General features: G+C 48.1%; 1 protein-coding gene across 3 annotated transcripts in view; it reads left to right on the top strand.

Moving 5' to 3' along the window:
- The window catches only part of ASAP1 (ArfGAP with SH3 domain, ankyrin repeat and PH domain 1), a 1,926,573-nt gene that overhangs the window by 1,598,858 nt on the left and 301,277 nt on the right, over positions 1 to 26,438 (top strand). For all 3 annotated transcript variants that reach the window (XM_086966222.1, XM_086966220.1, XM_086966221.1), the window contains one exon: positions 6,968 to 7,075. In XM_086966222.1, the coding sequence (XP_086822348.1) occupies positions 6,968 to 7,075 (108 nt within the window). The remainder of the gene's footprint in view (positions 1 to 6,967; positions 7,076 to 26,438) is intronic.

The following is a 26,438-nucleotide window of genomic DNA, read 5'->3' as shown; positions in this document are numbered from 1 at the left end:
TCCAAGAAAACTGACGTCAGCGCGCCGGGGTGGGGCTTATGTGACCTCGCTGTCATGCCTGCAGAGGACGTTGGGCGGAGTCGCGTGGCACCTTCCCCCCCCTCCCCAGGCGCACAGGGATTCTGGGCAAGAAAATTTTCTGGGTCAAGTCTCACGCCTGGGGGATATTCTACGTTAAGGAATCTGCGGCTAGAATCGTCTCTACCAGATACATCGTTACTGAAGGCAAGTAACTTGATGCACAGGTAAGTAACCTGCGCGGTCTAGTGGTAAGCCACTAGACCGCGCAGGTTAGCGGTCTTGTGGCTTCACGTCCCTACCATATAAAATGACAGTGTGGCGGAAGCGCAGCGGACGAGCGCAGCGGGAGCGCCGACTTCGCGCCGAAGTCAAGCCAAAGTCCTGCCCGTCTGCGCCCGTCCGCGGCCGGCCGCGTCCTGCAGCCATATACCCTGCCCAAACTTACCTGTATTCTTCTGCGGATTTATGTTCCCTCCAACATGCTGTCCCTTTGCCGCCTGAGGCTATTAGGAGGGCCCAGGTGTGTGGTATTTTTCGCCCCCCGAGCACGTTCTCTCCTCTCCCGCCCGGTCCTGCCTCCTCTTCCGTACCCTCCAATATTCCCCCTCCCACTCCTGTCACCTGTGCCCTAACTATTCTTTATCTAAATACACGCTCCCTGGTGAAACACCAATTAGAGATTTACCGTCTACTAGATGACACTAACATAGATATCCTCTTCCTGTCCGAGACCTGGCTAACAGAGGACTCCGTGCCCGATATCTTAGCCGCTATCCCAAACGGCTACTATATTTTACACGTTAACCGTCCTAGGGGGCAAGTTGGTGGTGGAGTCGCAGCCATCATCCGTAAAGATTATGTTTTTTCCATCGTAGACTGCACTCCCATCCCCAATACTCAAACCCTCGTTATACAGCTCCGCTCTATCACTACCTCCCTTATCTGCGTTCTTATGTACAGACCCCCCTCCTACATGCCTTCTTTCGCTCAATCAGTCGGGGAGTTGGTCTCTCAGCTTCTTATTAATCACTCCAGGATTCTCATCCTGGGTGATTTTAATTATTGGCCTAATGACCCTCAAGAAAGCCGATTGTCTGAGCTGTTCTCAGAAACCCTTACCAGCTTGAACTGCCAGCAATTGATTTCCACCCCTACCCACTGTAAGGGACACATACTTGATCAGGTCTGGATGGCTAATCTTGACATCGACCCTCCACTGATCACCCCTTGCACCTGGTCAGACCACTACCTTATCTCCTTCTCTGTTGACCTTCCTAGCTTCCACCGCCCTCCTCACCCGGCTAACATCACGGCCCGTAATTGGAAACATGCCGATTTGCCAAAACTTCACTCCCTTTTGGCAGCCTCAGTCCCCCCAGTTTCTGAATCTGTCTCTCACCAAGCCTCTACTCTTGAGCACTGGCTGAAGGCAGCAGCCGACACTGTAGCTCCTCTAAAAACTATAAAAGTCCAGCGCCCCCATGACGCCCAGCGATGGTTTAATGACCAGCTTAAACTTGACAAATTAGCCCTCCGTCAAGCTGAACGTCGTTGGCGCCACAAGTACGACCCTTTACTCAAGATAGAGTTTACCACTCTACTTAACAAATATAAATCCTCGATACTTGAGGCTAAGACTTCCTACTTTTCCTGTAAAATCTTGGAGTCGGCTTCTAAAGCTAAAGACATCTTCTCGATCGTCAATGAGCTCTCCCTTCCCGATCGCATCACTCTTCCTCCCGTGCCTACCCAGGCACTGTGTGATGAGCTTAATGCCTTCTTTCAAGATAAAATCTCCTCTATTAAAAACAACATCCCTCCACCTTCCCCTTCCAAATCATTTACCCTCCCCTCTGAAAACTCTCAGAAATTTCACACTTTTCCTCCCATAGCCATCACCGACTTCCACAGTCTTCTTCATAAAGTCTGTTCCGGTTCTCCTAAGGACTGCTCCCCCCCACATATTCTTAAAGAAATCTTCATGGCCTGTCCTGATCCTGCCTTGGCTCTCCTCAACTCCTCCTTAACATCAGGAGTTGTTCCAGAAGCTTTCAAGCAGGCGGTGGTATTACCCATTCTGAAAAAAACCCAACGCAGACCCACTTGTGCTGAGCAATTACAGACCCATCTCCCTTCTCCCTTTTCTGGGAAAGATCCTAGAAACCTATGTTACTAGGTGTCTGAGCACGTTTGTGGAGACTTCCCTTTTCCTGGATCCCCAACAGGCTGGTTTTCGCCCCCTCCATTCCACAGAGATGGTGATCGCGGCTGTCATGGACACTCTTAGAGCCGGGCCGACAATAACATCTCCCAAGCCCTTGTACTGTTGGATCTCTTGGCGGCTTTTGACACGGTCGATCATACTATTCTGATCGACCGTGTCAGAAACGCCGGCATCCAGGGCGTTGCCCTTGACTGGGTTCGATCCTTCCTGCAAGGCCGCTCCCAGGCAGTCCACCTTTCTACCTTCTCTGCTCCTTTCTCCCCCCTCACCTGTGGTGTCCCCCAGGGTTCAGCTCTTTCCCCGCTTCTTTTTAATTTATATATGCAACCACTTATGGTCTCCCTTCGTCACTCCCCGGCCACTATATATAATTATGCAGACGACCTGCAGTTGGTCTTCCCTTTGGACACTTCACCATCCTCCCGCTCTAATTTTCAAACAACAATGTTGTTCATCCCTCCAGGCAAAGTTATCTGTCTTTTTTTGTATTTCTTTTGTGTCTCGCTCAGCAGAACTTTGCTCTGGGTAGAGTTAAAGGGTAGCTGTTGCCAGTTCAGCCCTCATTATTTAAATCATCTGTTCTGATACATTTTTTTGCAAGGCCTAGGTCATATGTTCCCTCCCTCTACCTTTGTCATGCCATAGTTAGACCTTACCTTGGTCCTCACATAATTAATGTGTACTCACTCTCACACTTTATAGCTTTACATTATCTCTTAAGAGACCTGGTTACTCCTTACAAAGTCTCCAGGTCCCGCCGCTCGGAGAATGAGAATCTGGCCAACGTCCCCAGGCATAAGAAGACACGTTCGGGTGGCCGCCGTTTCTCGATCAATGTTTCCACGAGATGGAACGCCCTCCCCCGTACCCTCCGACTGGAATCCAATCACCTGCGGTTCAGGAAGAAATTGAAAACGATATTGTTTCGTAAATAAATATTCCCCCTTTTTCTGCCCTCAAGTTCGCCTTCAAGATTTTAGCGCGGGGATGCCCTCGGGTCACCAGGCGCTGTACAAATCGCTAAAATAAATAAAAAAAATAAAAAAATTGCGGCTACTCACTCTCAAGACGGTGCTACTCATCACTGTAACATCAGGACTGCATGTAAGTGAGCTTTAAACTCTCATTGTCAACCTGCCAGACACCAACACCTTCACAGACAAACTGGTTTTGCAGACGCGAGCATCTGTTTTGATGAAAATTGTGACACCATTCCACGTCGGTCAAAATATTACCGTTCTTGCATTCTTTGCTTTTCCTTACCCCTCTAAGGAGAAGTAGAGACTCCCAACACTTGGACCACAAAAGAGCACTGAGCTTTTACTTTGAACATACCAGAGAACACCAGGTGGACGATCAGCTTTTTTGTGGGATTTGACAGAGAAAAAAAGGGCTTTGCATTAGAATTGACCTAACAGGAGCCTCGGAAATGGGCTGCAAGCTTATTCCATCAGAGCCAAGGCTGCTACCACTGTGCTAGCACACAGATGTCCTGGAAATCTGTCAAACAGTAAACTGGGTGTCACTCCATACATTTTCGAAGCACTACTGTCTGCATAGCCACGTTCGCTTAGAGTGCCATTTTGCCGCCTCTGTCCAACAGGACTTTTTACTTAAACTCTACTAAAGGACCTACCTCCAAAAAGGTACTGTCTTGATATCTTTTCAAAAGGTGAGAAATGTGTGATTAAAAGTCTCTTTTAGAAGAACAAGTTACTTACCTTCAGTAATGCTGTTTCTGGTACAGACTCTATCTAACAGACAATTCCTCCCCGATACTCCCTGTTCCATGAAATGGACTCTAGCCTTTAATAAGATCCTAAGTCTAGGAATCTGCATACTATTCCGGCCAGTTTGCTGTTGGGGCTCTGCATCCGAGGGTGCGGACAGCCTCCAAAGCACCTGATGTCAGTGTGCGCGAGTGCCACCTATATTTGCCAAGCATGTCATTTCTGGAGCCTAACAGTGTCAATGGGGGTGTCAATGGGGAGCAGCATTGCACCACCTATCGATGTGCAGACGTACTGCTTAAACGTTTCCAGATCCAGTCTAACACCTGGGGAATATTCAAAAGGTGAAAAATCTTCGATTAACTAAAGCCACTACTAGAAAGATCATTACAGATGTCAAGTAACTTGTTCATCTTGCATATACTTCTGAATGTTTTCACATAGTCGCTATTGCCACATACATGCAAAATAGTGAACCCTCATTGTTCTTCAAAATTGCTGTTGGGTATGCAAGGACGTAAATTAGTAATGCTGCAAGGACTCTTCCAGCCCCTGAATGGAACCTTAACATAGTTCTTGCTAGATGGTGGGACTTTTCCAGTCAGGGCTAGGGCTATGTCCCCCTCCCACAGGAGGTAGACATAATAAATGGTGTAGACACCCCGGGTAAGGAGCCTATTCGCCGCTACTTAGCACTCCCTTGTAAACATCTCTACATTTAGTATTTAGGTGGCATCCCCAGACCCTTAAACATAGTATCCATGGACACAAGAAGTCGATGAATGAAGAACTGCTGTTGGACCAAAAGCCTTGTGGTGGACTTTGGGCGCAAACTCCTGCCTGCTGCTACATAACTCGACAGTCGCTATCCTCCAGCTCATCTCATCACTGTGTAGCCTCCACAAACCCAGCCAAATCTTCAGCACTTGCAAATCGCCAGGGAAATCCCTTGAGATAGAGGTATTATCTCCCTGCAGCAGCAGGCCCCTAAAACAGCGAATCCTGAACCAGCGTCGTCCAGCCCCCCAGCTCGACTGACATCTCCAAGTGCCAGCTGAAGGTACACTTTCTCTGGAGGGTCAGCTCAACCTCTGCACCAAGTCTTGAGGCCCCAGGACCCACCGGAGCTGAGCAGCACGAATACGCAGGGTACCGGACTTTTGCTGCAAAAGCCTTCAAAACCGGATCCAGGCGGGCTCCAACTTTACGGTGAGCCAGCATCCGACAAGGAACATCAGGACTCCGGACAGGCACCTCAGCAGTGGCTCAGTAGCTCCAGAATTGTCACTCCAAGGTGCCAGCTCCTGATAGCCAGATGCTTCTTTGCATGCAGTTGCCCAGCTGCACATCTTCACTGCACCCAGCCTGGGCATCTTCAAACGAGCGGTACTCCTGCGGCAGCCCCAGAGCCTGTGCATCTTCTACTGTGCCTTGAGAGCCCTCGGACTGCCTGAAAGTCCCCCTTTGCTTTGCTTTTGCAGGTGCCCCCCTGTCTTTATAGCGTGCTAGCTACAAAGTCCCCTATTTTCCTTGCTCCCGGTAAAATCGGGAAGCTCCCGAGGACTTGGGCTTGGAACTTTGAAGCTTGCGCCCTGAACCTTTTGATTCTATAAGGTGAACCACTAAAGTAACTTCATTACATTGATTTTCCACTTGCCTTTTTCCTTAGGAAATGTATTGTGTGATTGAGCACAACTGTTATTACTTCATTTATTGTGATTTTCCTGTACTGTGAAAAAATATTTATCTTGTACCTGAAGTTCTTTGTCTAAATATTTATATAAAATTAGATAGCATTATTCTGATTCGCCTCCACTTCATTTTTTAAGTGTATGTATCATTTATGGCCTCTGTGAGTACAACAAATGCTTAGCACTACCCTCTGATAAGCCTAACTGCTCACTCACACTACTACAAAATACAGCGTTTTTATCATCTTCTTTTGCGTCTATAAACCAATAAGAGTCTTCCCGACCTCTGTGCAGTGTACTCCATTGTGGTGCACATTATAGAAAGGTGGGTTTCCTACACTGCCTCTCTATCTTTCCAAATCTCACCACTAACAGACTGAACCAGTTACATAAACACTTGTTTGCACCATTTGGTGGAGTGTGGTTGGCAATAAATTTTATTAGGAGCATCTTTGTCCCAAGCAACATTTAACATGTGGCATGTTTATATTAACACTGTAGAATTTGAAGCAACTGATTTGTAATTCCCTTTCCTCTTTACCCCCATACTTGCAGCCTTTTATTTAACACCTATGGAAATTCCTGAGACAGTCAGGAAGGGCGAAATGTGGGACTTTTCTCTCTGTCAGGCAGATATTGTCCATGTAATAATGTTGTTTCTATGGTAATTGCCTAAAAACTAAAATAATGAAGCCAAACTTGGCCTCCGATTTGGTTGCTGCATTCCAGTTGTGCAGCTTAAGTCTAAGTTTCTTTGCTACTGCCTCATGTATACTTGTCTCTTGTTTATATTGTGTTACAGAGCCTACTAGCACATAGATAATGGATAACTGAAATCTACACAGTGTATTTTTTCAGCTTTCTTCAAAAGTGCATCTTTTCCCCTCATCCTTACACTGGTTAAAAATGATGCAGTAGTAAATGGGTCTCCTGTTGACTCATAGTGGATTCATTATACATGTTTTTCACTTTAGTGTTACACACAGTAAAAACAGGATGAGGTCTGGTTAAGTAGGCTTAGGCCACCTAACCAGCTCATACTAGGAGGCTGAAAAAATGTAGAAGCATTCTTAGTTTAATAATCTAAAACGAGTGTCCTCCATATCTGTTTATATAAAAAAAGTTTGGCATATGTCCATAAGTTGGAACACTTACAAATGATTACAAATATTGTCATTAAATGCACAATATCATAAACATTTTAGAAAAAATGATCAGTGTGTGTGTTTGATTGGTACTGAAGAGTCCTCATAAAGCTAGGTATGGAAATAATCAATAAACTTTGTTTCTTTATATTTTAGCTTTCCCAAGCCATGGCAGGAAAACTCAATCCTCATGTCCACGTAGAATATGAGTGGAATCTTCGGCAAGAAGAAATCGATGAAAGTGATGATGATTTAGACGACAAGGTCGGTACACAATTTAATTTAAAAAAACATGTAAATACCTATAATAAATCAAATGCATTGTATTTAACTGCAGGTGTAGTGCAGTGTGGTCGCAGAGTGGCCAAGTTAAAACAGGAATAGAAAATTGTCCATTTGTATGTAAGGCAGATCTTGTGCCTGCACGAGTTGACAGGATTCAAGGATGTATACTGCCTTCTCGTAACAAAAAAACACTTCATTCATATGGTGCCTAATTAAACCCACTCTTCTTAAAGTATACACTACAAAACGTAACATCAATCCAACATACATAAGTTTATATGTGTTTATCGTTTGTTCACAGATCAATTTCTTTAGGAACACAAATGGTATCACTGCTTTAAACACTGCAGGCTAAAATGTGTTCATTATCAAGGAAAGGGGTGCAAACTGTGCACAATATGGATCACTACAGCGTTGTTTTGGATTTTGAGTATACTTGAATTTAGACCTTCAAAGACTTACAGAAAGATGGTTCCATATATATAACTTTGTAAATTTCATTGTATCCAATGGGGCTAGATGCTTGCTGCAAAGTCGGTAGGTGGATAAAAGAGACACTTGCTATGTCACACATTCCGTATCTGATAGGTTTGAGTTTTCAGCATGACACCAACTGCTGACTTATTGGTGTCTGTTAGACCTGGCACCTTGGCGTGAGTCTCCCTTCCACTTTTTGCTGATGTGCCTCAGATGTTTTTGCTGGTGTCCGCTGCTCAGGGCACTGCGCCACGGCCAATCCGTGCCGCAGTGCAAGTGATCCCAATGTAAAATGTGTATGTGATTGATTTTCATGATTGGCTCATTGGATCCCCAGTAAAGGGCATCAGGAGTGCCAGGGCTTGTAAATGCCAATACTGCTAGTGGGCCTGCAGCGCTGGTTGCGCCACCCACAGAAGCAGCCTTTTAAAATGTGTCTAGGGTCTGCCATTGCAGAACCTGTGTGCAGTCTGGTACTGTCATGCTGGCTGGACAAGTGCACACACTTGCCAGCCTCAAAACCTTCCCTTTGCTTCATATTAGTCACCCCTATGGTAGGCCCCAGGGCAGGGGGCATTGTAAGTGTAAGGTAGGACAAGCCCTGATGTGCGTGGCATGTCCTAATAGTGAATTACAGCCAATTTTGTTGTTCACTATTGTAAGGCTACCTGTTCTCTTAGGCCAAGATGAGCTTTTGGAAATATTACACCCTATAATCCCAGCAGGCTCAGGGAACATGGTAGAAAGTCAAGTTTAGTATGCCTGAACTCAGAATAATAAAATACTTCTTTTAGTAAAGTTTATTTTAATATCCTGTGTTTGCAAATGCTACTTTTAGAAAGCTAGCATTTGCTTGCCTAACCATTTCAGCCCGCCTCTGCTAGGATGTGTATCTGCTGTTTGGGTTGTGTGAGTGACAGGGCTGGGGGATGACAGGTGGTGAATGCAAGGATTACACCTTAGTGGGAGGTGGGAGTGCCCCTGGACTCTGAATAGGGCTGTGCTCTGCCACCACAATGCTGGCTCCTTCTCCTAGAGAGCGACTGATGACTCAGCCCGACACCTGGCCCAGGAAGAGGGAGGACTGTCAACAGAGTACTCCTGGCTGCCCCTGTCATCACAATGCTGGCTCCACCTCCTGCGGAGCGTCTGATGTGCCTGCCCCTCACACTGAAAGGAAAAGCCATGAACAGCACAACAGAGTGCTTCAAAACTGAATTAGGCTATGCAAAGGCCCCCTCGGCCTGAAAGAACAAAAGTGAGTATAATTGTAGGAGCCCTGCTCCCAAGAAACTAGAACCTGTTTCCCACAACGAACCTCTGCCCAACTAGAAGGAAAAGAAGAAGCTGGAAGGACTGGCCTGTTGTCTGCCTTGCTGAGGAAGGAGAGGAGAAGACTTATTGAAAAGACTTTGCTGACTGGTGCTTGAAACTTTCTCCAAGGGCTTGATTGAGCTTTCCCCCTGATCTGAACCCCAGGACTAGTGGGTTCTCTGTGTCTTGGCTCATCTGCAATGGAGCCATGAGTTCCTCCCGCCGGAGGCAAGACTGCGCCCCCCTCGCCCTCTCCTAGAGTTGTGGCACTTGGGAGCGGCCCGCCCTTTTACCCGTTGAAAGCCTCGCTCTTCCCAAGAGCCACTCTCTGCCCCTCGGGTCAGGCCGCCTGCTCCTCTGTCCCTTCTCATTATTGGAGTGCCTGGAGTGCTTGTCTTCCCCCCTCCCGCCGGAATCCTGGTCTCTACGAGCGCACTCCCAAGCCTGGACGGCCGCCCGTGCATTGTGATCGCACCCGGCCGTCCCGCTGTGCCCTCTGACCTGTGGAGAGGCCGCGCCGCACCTCGTGGGAATTCGCCCCCATACGGACCGTACCGGTGGCCCCCGTGACGTGCCCGCCTTTGTGGACCCGCCTGCTGCTTTTGCAGACCCCAAGGTACGTCCCATGATCGAAGCGCACCAACCCGTCTGCCTGCCTGGTAGACCAAGTCAAGCGTGGATGTCGCGCACCAGCACGAACCAGCACACCACGGGCTCGGGGCCCGCAACGTTTTATTTCCCTGTTATCCCTGTGCGCCTCTGCCGTGCGCAGTATGCTCCCCGCTGTCCGTTGTACCGCTGACAGCCTACAGCGCGTACCCAGCCCAGACGTCTCCCCCTTCGCATCCGAGTGCGAGTCGCTCCAGAGCTGTACGAGTCGTACCCTGCTGTGGGGATCAGCAGCGCTGTACGCGGCGCACCGCGAGAAGCGTGGGAGTCGGCAGGACTCCACTTCTCTACCTGTACGACGTGCAGGGAAGCGCTACGAAGCACACAGCCAGCCCGACCCGAGCCACAGTGCTGGAAAGTGTGCTCAAAGAAATAACAGAACTATGTTTAAATGAAAGAGACTAGAAGGAAGCAGCTTACAATCCAAAAGAGAACTTGCCATTATTTTACAAACTTGTGGCTTAGCTAAAAACGTTATATTGGTCTTGTGATAAATTCCTCCCTGCATAGATATATTTTTACATAAAGAAGACGTATTTTACATAACCACAGCCTGGTGTCCATTTGTGGGGGGATTGGTATATTTTAAGCATGGGCGGAAAATCCGTTTCGCTCGCGGATTTTGCGGATTTTCGGTAAATTCGCAATCCGCGAAATTCGCGAATTTCCCGCAAAATCCGCGAGCGAAACGGATTGGGTCAAAAGTTCAAGCTGACTTTTGTAACTCTTGTAGAATGGTGCCGGCAAGCTGCCAGAGCCATTCTAAATTAGTTACAAAAGTCAGCTTCAACAGGAAGCTCTAATAGATAAAGTAAAGCAGGTGCTGCTCAAATTCAGTTACACAATCATTAATCACCCCAAACTTTGGGTGATTAATGATTGTGTAACTCAATTTGACCTTCAACTCCAGCACCTGCTTTACTTTATCTATTAGTGCTTCCTGTTGAAGCCATTTGCAGCTATTTTAGAATGGCGCTGGCAGCTTGCCGGCGCCATTCTAAGTGGGGCTGAGGGCAGAAGGGCACAAAAGTGGGACAGAGGGCAGAAGGGGACAAAAAATGAGTGGGGCAGAGGGCAGAAGGGCACAGAAACGAGTGGTACAGAGGGCAGATGGGCATAAAAAACGAGAGGGTGGCAGTGATTAACCAGCAAAAAAAAAAAACTGCGAAAACGCAAAGCGCCTCAACACACCCGCGAACACGCAAAGTGCCCTGCGAACACCCACGAACTCGCAAAAATAAAAAAATTCGCTCAAATTTTGCGAATTCGCGAATTGCGAATTCGCAAAATTCGCCCATGCTTAGTATACTGTATGTGTGGTTACAAATGCTTAACCCAATAACGCCTGAATTGTGTAACTCAATTTGACCTTCAACTCCAGCACCTGCTTTACTTTATCTATTAGTGCTTCCTGTTGAAGCCATTAGCAGCTATTTTAGAATGGCGCTGGCAGCTTGCCGGCGCCATTCTAAGTGGAGCTGAGGGCAGAAGGCCACAAAAGTGGGACAGAGGGCAGAAGGGGACAAAAAATGAGTGGGGCAGAGGGCAGAAGGGCACAGAAACGAGTGGTACAGAGGGCAGATGGGCATAAAAAACGAGAGAGTGGCAGTGATTAACCAGCAAAAAAAAAAACAGCGAAAACGCAAAGCGCCTCACGAACACCCGCAAACACGCAAAGTGCCCCGCGAACACCCACGAACTCGCAAAAATAAAAAAATCTTCAAACTCGCGCAAATTTGCGAATTTTGCGGATTGCGAATTCACGAATTGCGAATTCGCAAAATTCGCCCATGCTTAGTATACTGTATGTGTGATTACAAATGCTTAACCCATTAACGCCTGAAGATTAGCCTTGACTGCTCACGCCACGCACCTATAGGGTGAGCATGGGTAATTCTAAAGGGGTCATCCTTCGCCCTGACTTAGAGGAGAGGGTCTCTGCTTGTCACAAGTGAAAACTTGCGCCAACCAGAGACCCCCAATTCTAACAGTGTCAGTCCAGGCTAGTGCAGGGCACTCAAGTTGTGGTACACCCAGGTGGCGGCATCAGGGGGAAGACATATGGGCTGTAGGTTTTGACTGAACAATGGGGTTGGGGGAACAACTGGCTAGGCACAAACAGGCACCAATTTGGAGATGTTCATATACAAGGATAGATATGAGCTTGCTAATTTCTCTATATTTTGAAACCCTTTCCAAACTTAAAGCTGTCCATCTACAAGCCCAAACAAGCATTGGCATAGCCAATAGGTCTCACCTTTGAGACCTTATAAGTGTTTGGAAAAACCCGCCTGAGCACTCAAAACCAAAAACAAATATCAAATATCATAAAGTCAGTTCATGAAATAGTATACAGATCCAAATAGTTCGTGCTTCAATGTCCATGAATTTATTAAATTTCCTTCAAATCAAGTTTTCTTCTCTTGGCACAGCTAGTAGTCCACATCCATGAAGTCAAATAAACAGTTCTTCAGTTCATACAAAAGAAAAGCAGACAACGAGTGTTTGGTCATGCAACATAATGCATTATTGACTTCAGGGCTGCAAACCCAAATAAGACAAAATTACTTCTAAGGTTATGTACAAGAACAAGTATTCACCATAATTAAGGTCAAAGTTATTTATATAAGATTTGAAGTTCAAAGGAGACAATAGGGTTATCTGAGTATACCATCACCAGAAGTATGAATAGAAAAGAGTTACAATAAGGAATCAATACATTCAAAAACCTAGTGTCCCATTTACAAACACTGAAAAACGTGAGAGCCCAAGAGCAAAGGATAAAAACAATCAAAGTTAGCTTAAGTATTCCAGTCACCTGTAATTGGACCGAAATAATGTAAATATCGCTAGCAGGGAAGCTAGGTAAATCCCTCCTATTTCGAACGCCTAACTCTTTACCTGTAAAGTTAAAGTCATATTATCAGAACATAGATCTGAAAAAGCCACACCACTGAAAACAAACAATACCACCTTTGCAATATCCTTAGCTCATGACTTATTCTCAGTTTTAGTATGCAACTAGAATAAATATATATTGTATTTGAGAAAGCCAAATCTCTTATTGTGCTCAAAAAGAGTCAGGTCTATACTACATATTCATTATGAGATACCATAAACGGAAGATGAAAACCCCCAAGCTTAAGGTTAATAAACTGCGATGAACAATACCGTTTATCTCTCACGAACAGACATAAAGTCTTGAATGGTCCTGTCTCGCTTCCCAATACACATCGATATATATTTTCCTTCACGAACGTCCCGCGTCTCACACATGCCCGTATAATGCAAGATTATCTCAGGAATCTAAAAATAACGATCAAATTGAGTATCTGTCACATTATCTTTAAATGATAACACTATTAGGCATGAAAGATATATAAAGCTCTAACAAACTATTCCATGGTATCCTCTGCTTGCCGGTGATGTCGTCTTTGAATCATGAACACAGTGAGGACTCTGAGTTATTATATACCCCAAGTCATTATGTTAATACGCTAGCCAAAATATAGTTAGACAAATCTCGCCCTTCTCCGCAAGCAACATATGCCTCCGGGTCTGTAACTGGTGAATACCGTAGTTTAGCACGTTTACGTGGTCTATAAAAGAAACCATAAGGGATGTGTTATAATGTCTCAAGTAGGACACGTACAAAGTAATTTATGTTAATAGTTCTCCATATAGCAAACTCACCGAACGCCCTCAGTGCCCCAGTATCTCTTAACAAAAACGCAGCATTCTACATGGGCGCCATCTTGTAACCACCTTATATACTGGTGTTTAGTGAGCACCATCTTTTAATATGCAAAGTAGAATGTTTCTACTATGAAAAGTTTAAACATCCCAAAATCGTTCAATAACCATTCTCCTCTACTATAATGAAGTCTGAGTCAATTTGCTATAACAATCTAATATATATATATAATGCTTTTGGAATAAAATACTTTCTCCATTGCATGCTACTTAATTGTCACTGTTCGCAATTATAAATAAAGTTGCAATACGAAAACACGATCAATACCTTTAGAGTCCCAGGTATTAAACTCGCCATCTTTGAATAGTAAAAGCAAATACGCTTATTAATATATATATATATCTCAGAAAATATATATATATATATTTATATATCAGATATAAATAATGATACACGCAATACGCGAAGAGACCTATAAGTCATCTAATCCGCGATATCCTGTCTCATATCGTTGATGTATCCAGTTTGCTCGGTGGCTGCACGTGTAGTCAAGAGGTCAAATCCCTATATCTACTCCAATATTATATTATGCCGTGAATATATTTCATCATCAATAATATCGTCATCAAGAGCATAAAATCTCTTCATATACAAAGTCCATAATCGGTGTCAGCTGGTAGAGGCTACTTTCACCTTGGTCCGCCTATCATCAAACCCAAAAACAAAGTAAGAAATAAACCAGCAAACGCTCTCCATACTAATCCCTTAAAGACATATTTCAATGTATCTGATGTGTATACACATACCGGAATATATAAAGAATAGGTATCCAAAATGAGTAAAATTGGACTATCATACGAGTCGTATACAAAGAAAAGAGACACCGGAGAGTGAAAAAAGGTGTAGGAAAGGTGTCAAGTAGATACAGAATAAGTATGCAGAGAGGGCACTTCTTGTATTCATCTGGTTATATACACAAGATAGAAACTATAGTAATCTGTACAGTAATCCAATCAAACTCAAGGAGAGGCAAAAGATATACAATTAATCCTAATAATCATTTATACACTTGCACTAATGCTCCCATTTCTCAGCCTTGAAGGCCGTACTTGCTACAATTTCTCAAACAATTTATGTAGTTAAGATACCACATACCCATACATTTATATGCATTAACTCTTAGAAAACAGATAACATAGTTAACATCACAGAAGTTCATACATATAAAGTGCACAGTGTACTTTTAATTTTACTTATAAATGTTTTGCCAGAACTATTGGCATTGTTAATGTGTTTAAGCTATATTGTAGAGCACCTGTGGCTGCCTGTTTAGTAGTAAAATATTGCAATAGTCATGGTTAGAGGGGCTCCTAGAGCTTTGGGCCCCATTGTTACTACACCAGCTGCACCATCTAAATAAAGCCTATTTCAACTTCAAGGTAACTGCAATTTGACTGCCCGTTCAGTAGTAAAATATAGCATTATTAGATGTTTAAAGGAGTTCTGACAACTTTTTGGCCCAGTGCCATTGCACCTGGTGCACAACTCAAATATTTATAAAAATAAGTTTGATTATTACCCTGTTTAACAGTCCACAATTTATTAACCGTAGAAAGATGAAAGGTGGAAATGGCCCACCAGGTTCTGAACTTGCTTTCTGAATGAGGAAAAGGGAGAAAGAGGAAGGGACATGCCATTGAAAGAGAGGGTGTGAAAAACTGGAGTACACTTCAATAGAGAATTATTGTATTTGCAAGAATCAGTAATAATCAGCAGAGGCAAAAGACACCGAAAATAACATTCTGAAGTACGAACTTGATCTTGACAATAACTCAACTTTTCATCGATCAAGATCCCTTTCGGGGCCTGTGAATACATGATTGCTGAAAACATATTTTAATCAAGGATGCCCTGCATTTCTACACTTAAGTGGAAAATCGCATCACGCGCACAATGATTTAGCAGTCACTGTAGGCGCACCTGAGGAATCTAATACCTGGCGCTGAGTGCTTGCAGTCCGCAACACACGGTGCTTAGCAGTCTACTCGGAACTCGTCTTATTTTAACAGCGCGTGGTCAATTGCAAAGATTTGTTATTCTTCTGCAAAACGAAATTAGCTGAGCATGTAAGGTGAACTTCGAATGCATGAGTATACATCCACACGTATGACTATAAGAATAAATGTAAAACGTGAATAAAAGAATGCATTTTAATATGTTTCAACTGAATGTTAGTGTACGCATGTATAATGTCTAATCCTTGCAATGGTTTCAGACTAATAATATGTTTAAAAGCTTCCCACATGTTAATGAAGTTAAGGCACACAGTAAAAAGTATGTCAGTTACGAACAGATAATTGTGACTTATAAGGGTGGAGCCTAAATTGCGCTGCTCCTATCCCCTGCTGTTGGCGATGTTAGCCATCACAATCAACACATAAATGTTATCAGATAAGACCAGCTCAAAACCGTGATGTTTTCAAAATGTTTTGTCAGTAGTTTTCCAGATGTTTAGTGTAGGGCACTCAAGTTGCAGTGCACCCAGGTGGTTTACATCCAAGGGAAGACACATGGGCATTGGTTTTTAACAGGACACTAGGGGGGGACAACTGGCCGGGCACAAAGGGGCACGTATTTGGAGAAGTGCATCTAATATGCTGCATCTGAGCTTGCCAATGCCTTCATATTTCGACCCTTGACCCTTTTTCCAGGCAGGTATCCCCTCACGCCACGTACCTTGACCTGGCTGTACTCATCTGCCGCTCCTACTGTCTGGAGCTCGACGGCCGCCTCCCTAGGTTTGCTTCCGTTTTCTGCACTGTATTGTACTTTACTGTTCGTCTGTTCTGCTCAGCTAATTGTTCTGTATTTTGAGATTTGGTTTCCATTTTCGTTTTTTACATTCCCCTTCCTTTGTGCCCCTTTTGCCTTCTGTTTCCATTTCGCCGCTCCTCACTCCCGTTTTCCCGCCGCTCCGTCCCCTGCTGCCCCGCTCACCGATTCGCCCGCTCCCCCTTCCCAGCTGCTCCTCCCTCCCACCTCCCCTTCTTACGGCCGCTGGCGCGCCTAAGGCCAGCCCGTCTGCGCCCTTCCGCGCCTGGACTGCACCCAGGTCCAGAACCCCTGGCCCCTGCGAACGCCACAATGCTGGTCTCTGCTACGATGCCAGCACCCTCCACGCACTCAACGCCAGACAATCACGCACCTGCTGCCTGGCCGCCCCGAAGCACACACAAGGACCCTTCTCCTGCCGGAACTGCAGCTACACCAGCATCCGACCCGCCAACCCACCGACCAGGATAGAACCCAACCACCTCAGTTGCATCCTTCTCAACACCTGCTCCGCCCAAAAACACGCCGTTGAACTCTGGGACCTACTCAACTCAACCTCCCCAGACGTCGCCTTCCTGACGGAGACCTGGATTAACCCCTCCTCGGCACCCGACATCGACATAGCCATCCCGGACGGCTACAAGATCACCCGCAGGGACCTCACCAAAGGAGTAGGAGAAGGAATCTCCATCGTCCACAGGAACACTCTCAGAGTCTAGACCAGCACCGATGACACCCTCAGCACCGCCGAACACCTGCTCTTCCAGATCCACACCGACCCCAACACCACCCTCAGAGGAACCCTCGTCTACAGACCCCCCCGGACCCCGACCACAGTTCTGCGACTCCATAGCTGACTTCGTCAGCACACACGCTTTCGCCTCCACGCACTAGTTCCTCCTCGGGGACCTGAACTTCACCTCGAGAACAACAACGACACCAACTCCACCACCCTGATCAACAATCTAGCCAACCTTGGACTCAGACAACTCGTCACAACACCAACCCATTCCGTTGGCCACACACTCGACCCCATCTTCTCCGCAGGCCTCCACATCTTCTTCAACCACACCACCGAACTCCACTGGACCGACCACCGCTGCATCCACTTAACCCTCCGGAAACGCACCACCACTCCCAAAAGATCCCTCGCCGCTGCTGGAGCAAAGTCACCGAAGACCAGCTAACCAGACCCTTGCTGGAAACCTTTGTTGGAAACCACACTTCCAACAAAGCCAGCAGTGCCATCGCACCCCATCTCCGGAAAGCCATCAACATCTCCTTCGAGACAGTAACCTACCCGGAGAGCTGAAAGCACGCCGAGATCAACGCCTTACTCAAGAAACCCAAGGCGGACCTCAGAACTTCCGATCCATCTCCCTGCTCCCGTTCCAAGCGAAGGTCATCGGGAAGACAGTCAACAAACAACTGACCCACTACCTCGAGGAGAACAGCATCCTGGACACATCCCAGTCCGGGTTCCGCAGCAACCACAGCACTGAAACTGCCCTCATTGACACCACTGATGACATCAGGACCCTGCTAGACAATGGAGAAATCGCAGCCCTCATCCTCCTGGACCTGTCGGGTGCCTTCGACACGGTCTGCCACTGCACACTACGTACACGCCTCCACGACGCCGGGATCCAAGAGAAGGCCCTGGACTGGACCACCTTCTTCCTCTCCGGCAGAACAAAGAGCTTCCGCCTCCCCCCCCTTCCGCTCCGAAGCCACTGAGATAATCTGTGGCGTACCCCAGGGCTCATCCCTCAGCCCAACGCTGTTCAACATCTACCTGGCACCACTCGCCCATGTCGCCCGACTGCACAACCTCAACATCATCTCCGACGACACCCAGCTGATCCTCTCCCTCACCAAGGACCCCCACACCGCCAAAACCAACCTCCATGAAGGAATGAAGGCCGTCACAGAATGGATGAGGAACAGCCGACTGAAGCTGAACTCTGACGAGACGGAGGTCCTCATCCTCGGATCCACCCCTTCGGCCTGGAACGACTCCTGGTGGCCGACCTCACTAGGAACAACTCCAACACCCACCAATCACGCACGCAACCTAGGGGTCATATTCGACTCCACCCTCTCCATGACCAGGCAGGTCAACGCCGTCTCTTTCTCCTGCTTCAACACCCTCCGCATGCTCCTCAAGATCTACAAGTGGATCCCCACCGAAACAAGAACAACAGTCACCCAGACTCTCGTCAGCAGCAGATTGGACTACGGAAATGCCCTCTACGCAGGAGCCTCGGCCAAACTCCTGAAACGGCTTCAACGCCTCTGCACGGCTGATCCTCGACATTCCTCACCGCAGCCACATCGTACCCCACCTGAGAGACCTGCACTGTCTCCCTGTCAACAAGAGGATAACCTTCAAGCTCCTCACCCACTCATACAAGGCACTCCACAACACCGGACCAGCGTACCTCAACAGCAGACTCAGCTTCTACACCTCCATCCGTCAGCTCCGCTCCACCGACCTCCCCCTGGCCACAGTCCCCCGCATCCGAAGAGCGACCTCCAGCAGCAGATCGTTCTCCCACCTCGCCGCCAAGACCTGGAACACCCTCCCCATCCACCTACGGCAGACCCAAGACCTGCTGTCCTTCAGAAGACTCCTCAAGACCTGGCTCTTCGGCCAGTAGCAGCATCCCCCCTCCCCCAGCGCCTTGAGACCCTCATTGGTAAGTAGTGTGCTTTACAAATGCTATGATTGGTTGATTGATTGAAACCCTTCCCAAGCTCAAAGCTGGCCAGCTACCAGCCCATAGCTAACCAGTACTATCCCAAAATGATGCCAGAATTGTAAAATCCATATAATGCAATCATAGACTTTAGGAAATCTTTTTAAGCATAAATCTAAAGTCTATTCAGGACAAATATGTAGAACTCACAGTGCTTGAATTACAAATATTAAAAATGGAAATGGTAAAATGGTTACTCGCTCAAATAGTAATGTACCGTACAGTACTCAGACCCTCTCTCCAGCAGCACCCATATCTGTGGGAGGAGATGCTGCCTAATTGCTGAGGTGCCCAACATGTTTAAGATGGGTGAACGAGGTTAAAGTCCTGACATTGGCTCAAATCATGTGATTCTAGGCAAATCACTGAATCGCCTTGTGCCAAAAATACACACACACCTACAAAATAAAAAACAAATTAATCTGACTTTCTGTAATGTTATCTGGTTTTCATTTAAAGAGCTGTAATGCCTTTGGGCTGAGTTTGCACTATATATAACTGCAAAAATAAATTCTCACTCACCCTCCACATTCATCTCGTCAAGTCCCCTTCCTCCTCCCCTCAATTAATTCAAACTCTCCCTCTTCTAAATTACACCATCTTAAATTATATGACTCCACTTGAGATTGAATTTACAGAGTGCTTGTTAATCATATTCTGCTTGAGGTCAAATCTTTTTACCACCTCTTGTAGACTACTCCCTATTGCATCTTTTGGGGCACAAATTTAGAAAACGAACAATAAGGCATACACCATACCTGCTTGATAATGTTAGTTCCATTCTTTTTGCCCCTTTGTACACGAATCTGGAGCTCTGCTCCCTTTCATCAGTTGACAGGTTTCTTTTGTAATTCTTTTCCAGTGTGCAAGGAAAGGATGTGCCCACCAAAGACTACCGGGATCAAACCATGCCATGACTGTCTAAAACAGATGTTAGGGGGGCGTGGCCAAGATTGCAGCGAGGTAGGGAGCACTGATCTCAGCTCTTGCCCGTTGCCCGCCCGTACCAACACAGCACTGCTCCAACGGGGCCCGAACAGCTTGAGGTGACCCTGTGAGGTCCTGCAGCAGGCGCTGGACCCGGTTTGAGTACTTAATCCCGATTGAAGCGGCGGCTGGGCTACCTGGCGGGAGCCGCGGGGAGACAGACCCGGCCATCCTGCGTCAGGGCGGCCTCAACGACGAGTTCGTAGACTTGACCACCGAGGCCAGTCTCACGGCCTCCTCATCTCCAGCTCTTCGACCAGCTGATTCTTCCGGTGCCGCAACCGCCGATCACCGGACGGCCCACGGAAGTAATACACCCGAAACCACCGTTGGAAATTACCCAGCAACCCACGCCGTGGGAAGGGGACTTCCCTGCTTTGGTGTTGCCCCAGGCGCCCTCTGACGTCACAGAGGTGGGCCGCGGGACCCTCCGCTGAGCCCGAGCAACATGCGGCAGACAGGCCCCGGGCCCTGCCGGCACCCTGGGCCGCGGCGATCCCCGGCCCAGGGTTAAATCAGGCCCAGAGAAAATGCACAGAACCCGGCGGCAACCTACGCAAGCCCGCGGCCTCGTAGACGGGGCCAGCGGTACTACTCTTCGATTTTTGCACTCGGTGCTGGAGTCGCCGGGGCCCTCCCCCTAATCAGCGCCGCAGACACCCAACCATTCCTTGAGGCCAGTCGGCCTAGACGCCCCGCTCTGACCATCAGGAGGCCATCGATCGGAGCACACCGCCTGCGGCGCCACCAAAGATGGAGCCTCCGTGGGCCACCGCGGATCAGGGGCGGAAGCGGGACAGCCCAGAAGTAGGCCCAAGACATACGGTGAGCGGCCCTGGCATGATTGTTGGGCGATAGTGGGGCCTGGACTGCGTGGACTCCTGGACCCTATCGGGCGGCCTGGGGGCGTAGAGGAGGTAAATCTTGGGATCCCCCTAGCACACCCGAACTAGCGGCAGCGCCTGCCTTGCGTGGGACCTGAGGGGCAATGGTGAGACCTTGGGTGCTCCTAGACTTCCCGGCGTGACCTCCCTCCTGTGGTCCCGGTTGGAATTCTAGCCCTCGGCCCACCGCGGTGTAACTCTCCTTCCGGCTTGGGCCACGGCGGGAACTTGGCTTCTTGGGGCGCTGTAGAGGTGGAGGCCCAGAGGAAAACGACACGAGCTGCTGCAAATTCCCCCCCTAGCCAGACACACAGTGGGTGTGCACACACAGTTGGCGGCATATACCAGAGACGATCGCGGTCTGAAGGGAGTCTGCCCCAACGGGGGCACTGTTTCTGAGCCACCGTCCCGAACATATTGGAGTGCCCAAAAGAGACTGAGCAGGGGACCTGCATGACCGACGGCGCCCCCGTCCCTCCACCGGGGCATCTGCCAGACTGACGGGAGTCCCACCTCCCATCTCTTGCACGGAGTGCTGATCGCCAGCTCAATACCCGGCACCAAGAACACCCGGGTACTCGCACAACATCGGACATAGGGGGTCAGCTCTCCCCATACCTGAGGCATTTAGCAGACTGCGGAGAAGAGGGCCCGGAGAGGCCGCAGAGGGTACTCACAAGGCCGACGACACGCCAAGTGCCCCTTGCCCAACGGCCCCTCTTTCTGGGGGCAGCTCTTTTGATCATCGACCCCAACACGGCTCACACCGGACAGACTCTGGAAAGTATGTCCAAAACTAGGAATAATAAAGTGAAATCCCTTAAGGACATCTTTGGCCGCTCACAATCCATACCTAACATAGCTGCCGCGACTCCCGAGGCCGAGTCCTCAAAGCCCTCCCCAGCCGCCGGAGATGAGCCCATCACGAAAGCCTTCCTGGAGTCACTGTTCCTCACTCTTAGAGACGACATACAATCAGTGAAGACAGAATTTGCCACGGAAATCAGAGAGATCCACAGAGAAGTGGATGGCATGGGAGAATGGGTGGCTACCCATGAGGAGAAAAGCGACGTTACGGCGTCTGAAATAACCTAAACTCTAGCAGGAGGTGATCCGGCTCCAAGATCAAAACATGGACATTCAAAACAACATGGAAGACCTAGAAAACCGGTCCCGAAGACACAACATCTGGATCCGTGGAGTAAAGTCCTTAGAAGACACCCGCAATCTATTCACATTCACACAGGGTCTCTTCCGTCACATTTTAGGGGAATCACAGGATGCCGACATGGTCTTGGACAGAGCGCATAGAGTGGGGCCGCCACGTGCCCCCAACGCTCCACCGGCGGACATATGGTGTGCGTCTAGGACTTCAAGATAAAGGATGCCATCCTTACCAAAGCGAGAACCCTCCACACCATCTCATTTCGGGGTCACTCCCCTGTGCTTCGAGGGCGGGGGAGCGCCCTTATCAGGATTGGGAAAGGATAGATACTGCGGAAGTACAAGCACGACTTGGCTCAACTACCTTAGATCTAGATAAGGACTGCGCCATAGCCACTTACCAGGTAGAGAGCTGGATTAAATCAGCAGTGCTGACAGTGGCCCCTCTCAAAACTAAAATACAGAAAAGGAGTAAACGCTCTAAACCCTGGTTCTCTGAGAAACTTAAATTGCAAAAACAGACTTGCAGAAGGGCAGAAAGAAGATGGAGGGTAAACTATGGAAAAAAGAGAAAATAGATTATGGCAAAACCTAATCACGTATAAGAATTGGATCATGGAAGAAAAATCGGCGTTCTTTGTTAAAAAGATCGACGAGGCCAAAGACTTAGGTAAAGAACTGTTCGCCACGGTAAAGAAACTTACTGGTCGAGTGATCAAACAAGTCGAGGGCAGCATAGATCTATACAACAAACTAGGACAGTTCTTCACGGACAAGGTCCGACTAATATACGATTCATTCCCTCTGAGGCATATTGTCACACATGCGGAGGGCTCTAGTCAACCGGTTCTCCCCACTCAGGTTAGTCCCACAGACCGTAGCCCCCCTCCTCTCAAATTTAAGTGTTCTATTCCCTCGATCGAAGAGATCAGGCAGTTGGTCGTGTCTACCAAATCAGGAGGCCCTATGGACCCTTGTCCACCCAAGGTCCTTCATCTGTTCCCTGATCTGCTGAGCGCCCAACTGCAGCTACTCTTCACTCTTCAGCAACATAATTCAGTCCAGCGGCTTCCCTAAAGCTTGGAAGGCAGCCTCGGTACTTCCATTACTTAAGAAACCGGGTCTCGACTCTTCCATTCCAGCCAACTTACGGCCAATCTCGAGAATACCTTTTCAGGCTAAAATCCTGGAGAAACTGCTGAACTCGCAACTGGCAGGATTCATTAGGAACAGGCATATTCTAGATGACTCCCAATATGGGTTTCGGGAGGCACATGGGACGTAGACTGCCTTGGTGATGGCTGTACAAAAGGGGGTGGTGGTGATGGACGGAGCATCTGAATCAATCAAACACTCACACCCAGTCAAAAGATCTGGGTTTGGGGAGGAGCCAAGATGGCGACCGGAGCAGACCTGTAGGCTCCCGGCTCCGCCAGTCCTTATCAGCCGTGCCGAAATCCTGATTCTAATCCTGGCTAAATTGACGGCAGATTGGGTGCGATGCGGCGCTGATCCCGGCGGTGCTTTCCCGGACCCTCGACCTGCCCGGCAACCGAAGATAGCCGCCTTCCAGCTCGCAGCCCTGGACCCCGCTTACACGGGCTCATCCTGCCGTGCCTCGGAGACCTGATGCCGGCCGGAGTGCTCCGCCGGCGCTGGCTGCTGAACCACCGGCGTGACCCTTGCGAGGCGCTGCCCGAGCCCAGCCATCTGTAGAGATTCAAGCGGGCGGAGAGAAGGCAGTGCTCACGAAGCTGCAGCACCCCACCGGAACGGCGCCTTTGTTTGAGGCTGAAGGTACGGGGAGAAGATTGCCCGGCCATGTTGGATCGCCTATAACTGCTTGACCCCATGCCTCGCTACCCGGGATTGCCACGGGGCGCCTAACCTGCACTGAATGTCTCCCGTACACGGCGCATAGCACCCCGCCAGCATTGAAAGGGCGTGCGCCGGTGCTTTACTTCTCCTGGTGAACACCTCGGAGTTTAGCCACAATGGCTCTGTGCGCTGCCATGTTTTATGGGGAGATGCGCCCGTCCACGCCAGCGACCTGCGCTGCCCCGTCTGCAGGTGAGCCCGAGGTTCGAGGGATTCCCCGGGGACATGATGACCAGGGGCTACAGCCTATAATTTCTCTTGGCACCGTTCTGTCCGCCCTGTGCAACCTCCGTGCTGATATGCACCACTACTACGGGAAATTGGGAGACAAGCTAGATGACATGGCGTCTACGCTGCGGTGGGACAATAACGAACTGGTTTCGCAAAGCTGCCACCTGCTACCGCCTGCACTGTACGAGGCAACAGCGCTCTGTCCTGCCTTTTGGACATCTGAGCCCGCTTCCTACTTTGCTGACGCCCAAGATCACCCGCCCGACAACTTCACCCGAGATACTTTGTTTCCCCTTCCAGTGAAGAGTGCTACATTGTGGCCGGACTTTTTATCGTGTGTGCCTTGGGATCTATCTGTGGCGTTGCTGCTACCGTTTTCTCCTATGCTGTGCCCCTTGACTATACTGTCTACAAACTCGTGTATTCCTGGTGTCTCTGTGGAACTTTCTGCTACACTCGACGGATTTCCTGGTGACTCATTGCGGCCATTTTGCGCTCTCATATTGCTTTCGTTTTCTCTCTCGCCATTTTGCTCCTTTGTTCTGAGGTGGGCGGGCCTCTCTTGGGAAACGCATCTGGGGGTGTATCCACGTTCGGGCCAGGGCTAGGCTGCTTTTCCAGTTATCGGCTTCTTGGCTGGTTGACCTGGGTTTGGGATTGTTTTTTGCGTCCAGATTACTCGACCGCTGTGAATTGATGTTTCACTCCTGTACTTGCCTTAATGCTTGCCGTTTATCCTGAACTTGGGGTGGAAGATGTATCAGTGACTGGTGGGGACCGGGAAGCCTGGAATTGATCCTCCTCCTGCTCTTTTTGTCTTTGAGAGTCGAAGATTAGGGTGTCCTTTTCTCCCTCTCTATATCGCATGATATGCCTTTTTCTTTTCTTTCTCTTTCTTTCTTTCTTGCTATATTTCGGGTTTATTGGGCGACAGACACACTGCTGGGGGGGGGGGCAGGCCGTAGCCTCCGCATGCGTGTAGGGTGGGGGGTTAGTAGTTAGAATTTAGTCATTATTTCTATGGTGCCTTCTTTTATTCCTATTTTTTATTTTCACTTTTTGGTCTGGGTCCATGTCTAGATTACTAGAGGTTAGGTGGCGGCGGGGAACGGGTGACACGTGAGGGGGGTTTTCTAACTGACTTTGGAAATAGCGGCCATGCTGCCCGGGCGGGACTTGACGGTTGGCGTTGATATCCTGTGTTCAAGTTTGTAATTACAGTCATGCTCCTCCCGTATGGATCCTCCTTTTTGCTTCTCTTCTTATATGACTTAGGACAGTACGATTTGTTTCAATATTTGCATAAAAAAAACCTTTAAAAATTAACCTTCACTGATTCTGGGACACGGTATTACAGTAACTAAAGTGTAACTCTTTAATGCTTGCTTAAGATGATGGGTAATACTGTGTTGCCGTAACATTGCATTGGTGCTTAACTGTTTCTGTGGCCGGCCGGTAGGTTGTAGGCCCGTATTTGTCCTGATTTGATGCACAATAAAGGTTTTCAAAAAATTTAAAAAAAAAATAAAGATCTGGGTTTAATGCCTTGGTGATGGCAGCGGAAGAAATCAGAAGCATTCTGGACGCAGGAGGGAAGGCTGCCCTCATTTTGCTAGATTTGTCGGCGGCCTTCCACACTGTTAACCATGATGTCCTCATAAGCAGGCTGAAAGCAATAGGCCTTCATACTTCAGCTGTCAATCTGCTGGCCTCCTTCCTAGGAAATAGAACATTCTCAGTTCAGCTCGGGGAATTCGTATCAAAATCCTTCGATCTGCCTTGGGGGGTCCCCCAGGGCTCTTCGCTGAGCCCATCCCTTTTTAACCTATACGCCGCCCCTCTAGCCAACATCATTAGTAACTGCGCGTTCGTATCTCTATCCTACGCGGACAACACCCAAATAGTGGTGGCTATCTCTAACAACTCCACAGAGACCGCAGATAGATTCAGACACTGTATGGACCAGGTCAGTCACTGGATGCAGGACAACTGTTTAAAGCTAAATGGCGACAAATCGGAGGTTATGCTGTTAGGGGACAAGCCTGATATCTGGTCTAACCTCTGGTGGTCAGACAGCCTAGGTAGATGCCCGTCGCCAGTGGACAAGGTGAGGAACTTAGGGGTCATATTCGATTCCAAACTAAACTTTGAAGCACAAATAAACAATCTCTTCTCATCTGTTTGGTACACAATGAAACTCATTTATTTATTTATTTATTTATACGATTTGTAGAGCGCATACGTTTGCCCTTGGGTGTCTTGGCGCTAAGATTACTAAAAAGGATCTCTGAGTAATGGCAGCATTTAGGCGGAAGATTCATTACTGGTTGAATAACCAAGTCTTCACCAGTTTCCTAAACTGGAGGAGAGACTGTGCCGATCTGATAGTCAGCGGAAGCGAATTCTAGAGTCTGGCTGCAGACACTGTAAAGCGCTTGTCTCCCCAAGTAACC

This window comes from Lissotriton vulgaris, chromosome 4_1 (genome assembly GCF_964263255.1).
Source record: "Lissotriton vulgaris chromosome 4_1, aLisVul1.2, whole genome shotgun sequence".
NCBI lineage: Eukaryota > Metazoa > Chordata > Amphibia > Caudata > Salamandridae > Lissotriton > Lissotriton vulgaris.
The sequence above is the reverse complement of the archived record's forward strand: the minus strand, read 5'-3'. Positions and strand labels throughout refer to the sequence as shown.